We start from the raw sequence: 8,295 nt of genomic DNA on the forward strand, positions 1-8,295 counted from the left end.
AATATCTATCTTAACTAAATTGATATTTTTACAGGCTCAAATGATGTCCAATCGTATTGAAATCAAGTAATGTGCTAATGTAATAACATTGATTCCTGCATTTAGATGGTTATTATTTATTAAATTTATTGTGCCGGCATATAAATAATTCATCAAATCATTATGTGACGTTATTAACGCACAACTGATGCTATTTTTGGTAAATAGAAAAAATATCACAATTGAAAATACATTTTGAAAAAAATACTACGTCTAAATTTCAGTTTTGCATCTAATTTATTAAAAAGTCTTTGTTATCACATACCGGGGCCTTGGACTATTTTGTGATTGAAAGTTATTGCGTTTATGCATGCTAAAAGTCTTTGTTTATCACGTAATTCAAACCCCTATCCTTACTATCAAGGAAGTTTAGACAAATTAAACTTAGAATAAGACGCAATACATTAATACCGAATAACAATAAAAGAATATATATTTATATGTAGGCATCGAGCAAGTTTAATTCACTTGTTTAGTTGTTAATTTTCCATAGAGAATCCGTTTATGTTTTGAAATTTACATGTGACACTTTATGTACTTGTACAACTTTTAACATTTTCTTTTGGAACCTCTGCATCCGCTACCCTTTGGATGCACATAGGGTAACATGCTCACTGTGCAATAGCTCGCAAATTACACAGGAGTTGTAAACCGCACGAGGCAAGCCTGGTGCGACGAGCTCTGACTGAGAAGGCTGCTGGCGAGGGAAATCGATCTCAGGTCTCTTATGTGTGAAACTAACTCAGTCAACCCTTGCGGCATATGCTTTTAATATTACTCATCCGAGAGACTAGCTTTATCACGTATATATATATATTCATATGTATGTATCTAGCAGTCATATTGATTAATGTAACATATTTAGCATAGCAGTTGTCAAATCCCTCGACCGATCAATAAATTCTAGTAGTAAGTAAATGAAAATATATTATCGAGCAATGAGGAGTTACGAACAAAGGCAAAACTCATTCTTGAACTTGGGATTGTACAATATATTAATCATTGATGAGGAATCTTGAACTTGGGACATTCTAAGGTTTTCTGCTTAGAAGCCAACATCGCAAATGCACTTTTTCATGTGAAAAGTTGTTGTAAAAATCTTTTCTTTTTCCCCTTCATGATGAAACATTGAAACTTTATCTTCTAGTACTGTGAGTCTCCATATTTTTGAGAAACACCGAAATATGATCATTCAAATCGATTTACTATGAGGAGCATGATTTCATTGAATCTGACTCATATATGGGTCAATCTTAAGAACAAAATAATGCTTAATCGTAAAAACATATCGCCCGCTTCCACATTAATCCTGTCGGATACGGAAATAATTGTGGACTATAAGTGCTAATCATGATTAATTGATTCTGACATCTGAAGCCCATGGTTCTTACAATAACCTTCCTGATCTGCATTATTGCTTAGCCCGTGTCTGACAGGATTATTCTTTTCAGGGATTTGGTCTCTTCTAAGATGTATTAATTTGGAAGTGATGTTAACAAATTTTTAAATAGTAACGATGTTAACAAATTTTTAAATAGTAACATTTAGTAGTCAGTGTTAAATATAGTTGAAATTTAGTATAAAAAAATAAAAATCTTGAGGGTGTTATTGGAGATCGTACAATGCTGAAAATTCTATGATCTAATGTGTTTAGACTGGTATATATCTCGAACTAATGGTAAATTAATTTCTTTTCCGAAGGAAAGTCTCGACGCAACTATAAGAATTGCCTCATTGTGACTAGCAGGTTATCAGTGCAAGTTGTGAAAGTAGTCTCTTATAAAAATATAAGATAAGGTTGCGTGCACTAGGCTTAATGTGGTGAGAACATTTTATAGACAGGTATAGCGGGAGCTTAGTGCATGAAGCTATTATTTATTTATTAATTTTTGATCCCCTAAGGATGTTGACATAATATTTTTAACTATTTTATAAAAATTGATGCTCCATTTTTATATGTGGTGTGTTTTTGTTGTAGAACTTAGCAAGTAGGACGATATAGAACTCTGAGATGAATATAATTGTGGAAAGAATTAGGTTGATGCATGTCAATATAAGGTTTGATCAAATATTATTTTACGTGCAAATGGACAAAATATAAATATTTGAATCCGTAATCCAGGAAGATCGTCCTTGTTGGATCCACTGAAGAGGGCTATAGAGGATTCCTATCAGGTCGAACGAAAATGACTAACAGAGGTAGCATGAGCTTGATTAGCAGTTAGCACAATGAAAAATAAACGAAATTTGAAACTTATATAGGTATAAAAGGGAACAGAAAATGCTTTGACCTTTAGATTTTTAGGATTTTCTATCACCTTTTTAAAAGCATTTCTATGCTAGCTCAATCTATTTGTCTAGGATTAACATTGGCAATTACATAGACAATGTTGGTAATTTGTCAAGTTCAGATTTAATTTCATGAGGGCTTCAAAGAGCTATGTATAAATTTAGAGTTCTCTAGTAGTCTTCTCAATGTGCTCTGCTTTGGCGAGATAGAAGGTTACAACAATTTCTATATTATCTTGGATTTTTTCTGCGGTTTGGCAATCTGGTATTTGCTCTCTTGATGTTGCTTGTTTATTTTAGTTCTTGCATGTTTCCACTTCTAGATGGGTTATCAAAATCTAGTACTAGATCTAGTTGATTAGGAAACAAAATGTATCATTATGTTTCTCTTCTTGAGTTGTTTGAGAGCAAATTAGAGCAGGAAATAAATGGACTGGTTATCTTTCGTCCTATTTTATATTCCACACACTATTTTGGTTGTCCAGATAAGATTAATCTATGTACATGAATTGTAACCATTTGACATCTAAGTACCCAAATTAACATCAAACCATAAATAATAACTCCTATCTGACTGACATTGAATGTCCAATTTTCTCCCCAGTTGCATCCTACAATTATGTAGTCTTTTCCGTTGTGCCAAAAAGTTGCATAGAGGATATTCATGTGTAAACATAAGCTTTATGGTATAAATTTAAACATCTAATGTATTATACAAAAAAGTAACACGGTTTCCTACTAACAAAATCTGTATATATTGGCACTCACTAAAGAAAGAGAAAGAACTTGTGGCCTAACAGATTCCCTTATTTAATAACAGTAAAGATGTGTTGATTTACACTGATAAAGTTTGAAGACAGTATTATTTTAACTTTTGGGTTCTATGACCTGTTTTGTGTCTTTGATCAAGTATTCTTAATTTAAATGCTCTAGACAGTAGGTCGAATAGAAGAAACATTTGCAGATTAGCAACGCCTTAGATAGTGCACTACTGAGATCGATGATCCATAATTTGCTGCATTTTCTCATAGATGACTGAGTTTTTCTCTTCACATACTGGCTTACTAGCTTGTCTATCTTGTGAAAGTACAGAAGTTCTCACAATTTTCACAAATAGGCAAAATTACAATGGTATTGAAGTTCTGCAACAATAATTTGATATATAGTTTGTCATGTTTGACAAGAAGTGGGATAGATTATTTGTGTACCCCCAGTTTTAGTACATGTACTTAAAATGTAAATGACCTTTGTCCCTTTAGTGCTACCATTTCCTAGTACATAATGACTCATCCAGAAACTACTTAAACATAAAAGTTCCTCGACATAACTTATCAAATATCTTGTTTACTTGGCATATATTACTGCAGAGACTAGACGAGTGTTTTCTTTTCTTTTGGCATATTATGTACTATAAGGAAATGGGAAATACTCAGGTGGAGTTAATAAGATTGCTATTCATTGTATTACAGTCATATAACAGTAGCAAATAACAAAGGGAAGCAACTTTATTTCATGTGCATACTTATGCATCAATCTGAGGACTTAGAAATATAAGGTTTTGCAACCAAGTACAAATCATTTTTCCTCCCAGCTGTTGCTCCAAAAGTCTCAGTCATGTCCAGTTCATCAGCTTCAATTCCATCAGGGAGTTTCCAGTCAAAATGAAACAGCAGCTTGGCAAGTGGAAGTTCAACATTTGCAATTCCAAATAGTGTCCCTGGACATATCCTTCTGCCAGCTCCAAATGGTATATACTCAAGATTTGTCCCTTTGAAATCAAAAGCAGTATCCTGGAATCTTTCTGGTTCAAAGCATTCAGCATTTTTCCAGTGTTCTGGATGTCTACCTATTGCCCATGCATTGATGATCACTTTAGTTTTTGGCGGTATGTCATAGCCACCAATCTCACATTTCTCTCCAGCTTCTCTTGGTAATAACAAAGGTAACGGTGGATGCATTCGTAGCGTCTCTTTGATAACCATTTTCATATAATCTAGCTGTTGAAGTTCTGGTTCTGTAATTTTACTCTTCCCTTCAAGTACCTTTCTCACCTCAGCTTGTGCCTTTTCCATCACTTGTGGTTTCTTCATCATTTCTGAAATTGCCCACTCTAAAACTGTGGATGATGTGTCTGTTCCCCCTATGAACATTTCCTGAATGTGCAAAGCCATAAGAAGAAGCTTTTAGTTGCTTTTAGTTGAAGTAAAATGAGCTTATGTTAATCAGCAGTTATTCAAATTTGAGCTTATGTTAGTCAGCAGTTATTCAAATTTGGGCAAGATGGTTTAACAAGGAGAAAACTTGTAGATTTGGAACAACGAAACAATAATTTTGACGAATCCATAAAGCTTAAAAATGATTCAATATCCCAGCATTCTGCTATCAAGTACGTAATAAAGTCCACATTCATGAATTAAATCCATATATTGACTCATATATTTTTCTGACATCAAGGAGGAATATATGTTTTATGGGATTGAGATTACTTCTCAAACAAAGACAAACAATCATATGATCTTCAAAAAATTGCTCTGTAAACTGAAACACCTAACAGTTATCCATAGTTCCACTTCTCCATAAATTTGATGTATGCCTATTACACAGTTTGTTCAGAAAAGGATGTGGCCTAGCGGTCAATGAATTGAGTGCAAACTATAAAAGATAAGGGTTCAAATTCTAGCAGAGAAAAAAATGCCAAGTGATTACTTTGCTTCCGTCTGAGCCTTAATGGATAGAGTAACCGAATACCTATATTGGTGAAAGGTAGCAGGTAACCAAGGAATAGTCGAGGTGTACACAAATTAATCTAAACAACATCGTTATCTAAGAAAAGTTAAGGATGCATCAGGTTGGAAAAAAACATACCAAAATGACAGCTTTAAGAGTGTTTCTTGAGATGGGAATTTCAAGATCACCACTTTCTTGAACTCTAAGTAGGACATCAACCAGATCTTCCTTGTGCAACATGTTACTGCTCATCCCTTTCCTATTTTCTATATGTTCTTCTATAATATTCTCAAGAATCTTATCAACCATCTGGTGTATTTTGTCAAGTGCAGGCTTCACTCCACTTAACGAGTGAAGAATCTTGAAAGAAGGAAATATATCTGGTATATCAAAACCTCCAGCCAACTCTGTTATTGTTTTCATAGCTGCAATAAACTCATCTTTGTGCTTGCATTTCTTACCAAAGGCTGCCCTTGCAGTTATATTATTCGTCATCGAAAATATCAGTTTGCTAATATCAAAAGGAACTTGTGATGGTGTCAATGATATTATTGCTTCAATAAGATTCTCTACTTCCTCTTCTCTAATTGACTCAAAAGATTGAACACGCTTTGCATTTAACAGTTCCAAGACACAAACTTTTCTAAGTTGTCTCCAGATAGGTCCATAAGGAGAAAATGAAAGGTTGGGACTATTGTTACCTAAAATTTCTGAAACAAGAATTTGTGGCCTATTAGCAAATATTAAGTCATGGATTTTTGTTACCTCTTTTGCTACTTGCGGTGATGATACAACAACTGCAGAAACTTCACCAAGTTGTAGGTGCATAATGGGACCATATTTTCTTGACAAGTTTCTCAAATTATGGTGTGGCAATGAACTAGATAACTGGTGCAAGTTTCCAATAATGGGAAGTTTTCTAGGACCTGGAGGCAATTTACTCTTAATCTTGGATTTTTTCCATAGCTTCACAGCAATTGTTACAAAGACAAGGAAGGCAATAAGCATAGGGAAATTGGGGAACCGAAACTTCATTACAATAGAAGGAGATCCCAGATTGGTATATTGAATGTGCTTACCGTCAAGTATTAGCTTGCTTTTTTGTTGTGTTAAGAAATTTAAGAAAGTTGTTCCATTGAACCTTTGTTTCTTTATTTTATTTGTTCTTTGTTGAATGAAGACATTGGACCTTTTTCATTTCTTAATTTACCACCACAAAAAAAAAAAAAAAAAAAAAAACAATACTCTCAAGACACATCACCTCTTTTAAAATCGACCGTCAGTTTCTGCTGCTCAATTGTCAAAGAAGTACTGGCAGGCCTAACTTCTGCTGTTCAATTGTCAAAGAAGTAATGGTAGACCTAAATGTTTGGACGAACTATTATGTCATTTTCAGTAGTACATTACAACAACACAACAACAACAACAAGCCCACTATAATTTCACTACGTGGGGTCTGGGGAGGGTAGAGTGTACGCAACTTATTATAATTATAGGTTTTTCACCCTCAACTTTGCTTTAAAAATCAAATCCTCCTCTCAACTTTGAGCAGTAGATATTCTCTCCCCTCCCCCCCACCCCACTCCCCTTTTTATCCTATGCAATGACTATTTCACCCTTTTTTTTCAATCTTCCATTTATGTAATACATGTTTATATTATATATAATACTTATTTTTTAAATCTAGATATTTATAGATTCTTGTTTAAGCTCATTAACATTATAAGTAGAATAATACTTTTATGAATTTGTAACAAAATCTAATACTATTTTTCATGATTGTTATTTCAATATTATATGCAGTAAGTATGTATATGTGTATGTACATGCATAGGAGTGTACGAAGAAAACTGACAAACCGCACTAAATCGATAATCCGAACCATATCGAGAAAAAATCCCGACTAGTGGTTTGGTTTGACTTGGTTTAGTATTGAAAAAAAAAACCCGACCATAATTGGTTTGGTTTTGTTTTAACTAAACAAAGTCAAACCAACCCGATATTGCATGTATACAATTTTTTTTAAAATATTTTTTACAAAAAAAGTTATTTGAAATGTAATTTATAAATATTTTTTAAACTTTTTCATACTTTTGGTCTTTTAGCTTATTATTTCAAACTTGAACTTAGAATCTTGAATGGCCAAACAAGTTTTATAGTCTGTAGATGTTAGTAACTCAAATAAAACTCAAATCAAAACCAAAATGCTAATAAAAGATCAACTTCTTGTCATTTGAATAATCATTAATAATCACACAGAAATCCATTCACTCTTTAAATCTGTTTTGGGTCTTTCTTTAGAAAAATATTTTTCTACTGTCATGTCGAGAAAGGAAAAGGCTAAACCAGATTGGCCAAATAGGCTACATTACGCCTTAACCTTTCAAAATATAAAATATACCAAAGCGTAAATTGGAACAATTACATTAATTACTGCAAAATTTGGCTTTAACCTTTCAAAAATAAAAATATTGAACTCATGCGAGCAACCCCAGGGAAACATGATCTTATGCGATTTCATTACCTTTTTTGTTGAATATTTTAGTATAATGTCATCACTCATCTCACATTTTATTTTATTTTCTTAAAACAAGCCTTATTAGATAGTTATATTTTAATACGACTAAAGAAATATTTGAAACACAGTTATATGTTTTATATGAAGACTTTACCCAAACCAATTCAAAACCCGAAAAAATTGAACAACCCGAAAAAATCCAAGGTTGAAAAACCTGACTTTTGTTGGTTTGGTTTGGTTTATAAATTTAAAAACCCGACACAATTGGTTTGGTTTGGTATTTGGAAAACCCGAACCAACCCAGTTCATGTACACCCCTATACATGCATGTGTATAATTAAATTTCACTTCTCTCTTAGTCTTTATTGCTTATAAAAATAAATAAGTTTTGGTTGTCAGTAATGGAATATTTATTAAATTATAATAAAACTCATTTACATTATAAATAAATTATTTTTAAAAATTTACTTCTATTTTTTAGTTGTTTTCGCATTACCCGCATAGGAATATATTTATAAAGTTATTGTGACCTGTTATTTTTCACTTGTATAAATAAATGTTAAAGTTTTGATTATTTTTAACAAATTATTTTTTTGTTTATTCTGTTAATTTATTTTATTATTATAGAACATCATTAACTTATATACTTAATTAGTATTTCTCACTTTTTTCTTTGTTTAGAAGATAATATTTATTTTTTATAAGAAAATTTGTTACATCAA

At 32.4% G+C, this 8,295-nt stretch overlaps 1 protein-coding gene across 1 annotated transcript; it reads right to left on the reverse strand.

The window, feature by feature from the left end:
- Window positions 1–3,747: 3,747 nt before the first annotated feature.
- On the reverse strand, window positions 3,748–6,299 carry LOC132645162 (desmethyl-deoxy-podophyllotoxin synthase-like). Its single transcript, XM_060361962.1, has 2 exons — window positions 5,194–6,299; window positions 3,748–4,481 (listed from the first exon to the last, which is right to left on the reverse strand). The coding sequence occupies exons 1-2, from the start codon at window positions 6,088–6,090 to the stop codon at window positions 3,858–3,860; spliced, it is 1,521 nt and encodes a 506-aa protein (XP_060217945.1). The 5' UTR covers window positions 6,091–6,299; the 3' UTR covers window positions 3,748–3,857.
- Window positions 6,300–8,295: the final 1,996 nt, after the last annotated feature.

The sequence above is a fragment of the Lycium barbarum genome, chromosome 6 (assembly GCF_019175385.1).
Source record: "Lycium barbarum isolate Lr01 chromosome 6, ASM1917538v2, whole genome shotgun sequence".
NCBI lineage: Eukaryota > Viridiplantae > Streptophyta > Magnoliopsida > Solanales > Solanaceae > Lycium > Lycium barbarum.

Bases quoted from the DNA above. Each gene is read 5' to 3' on its own strand.
- LOC132645162 (XM_060361962.1), bottom strand. From the start codon at position 6,090: ATGAAGTTTCGGTTCCCCAATTTCCCTATGCTTATTGCCTTCCTTGTC. The intron at 4,482-5,193 runs GTATGTTTTTTT...TTGCACATTCAG, and splicing joins CTCTTAAAGCTGTCATTTTG to GAAATGTTCATAGGGGGAAC.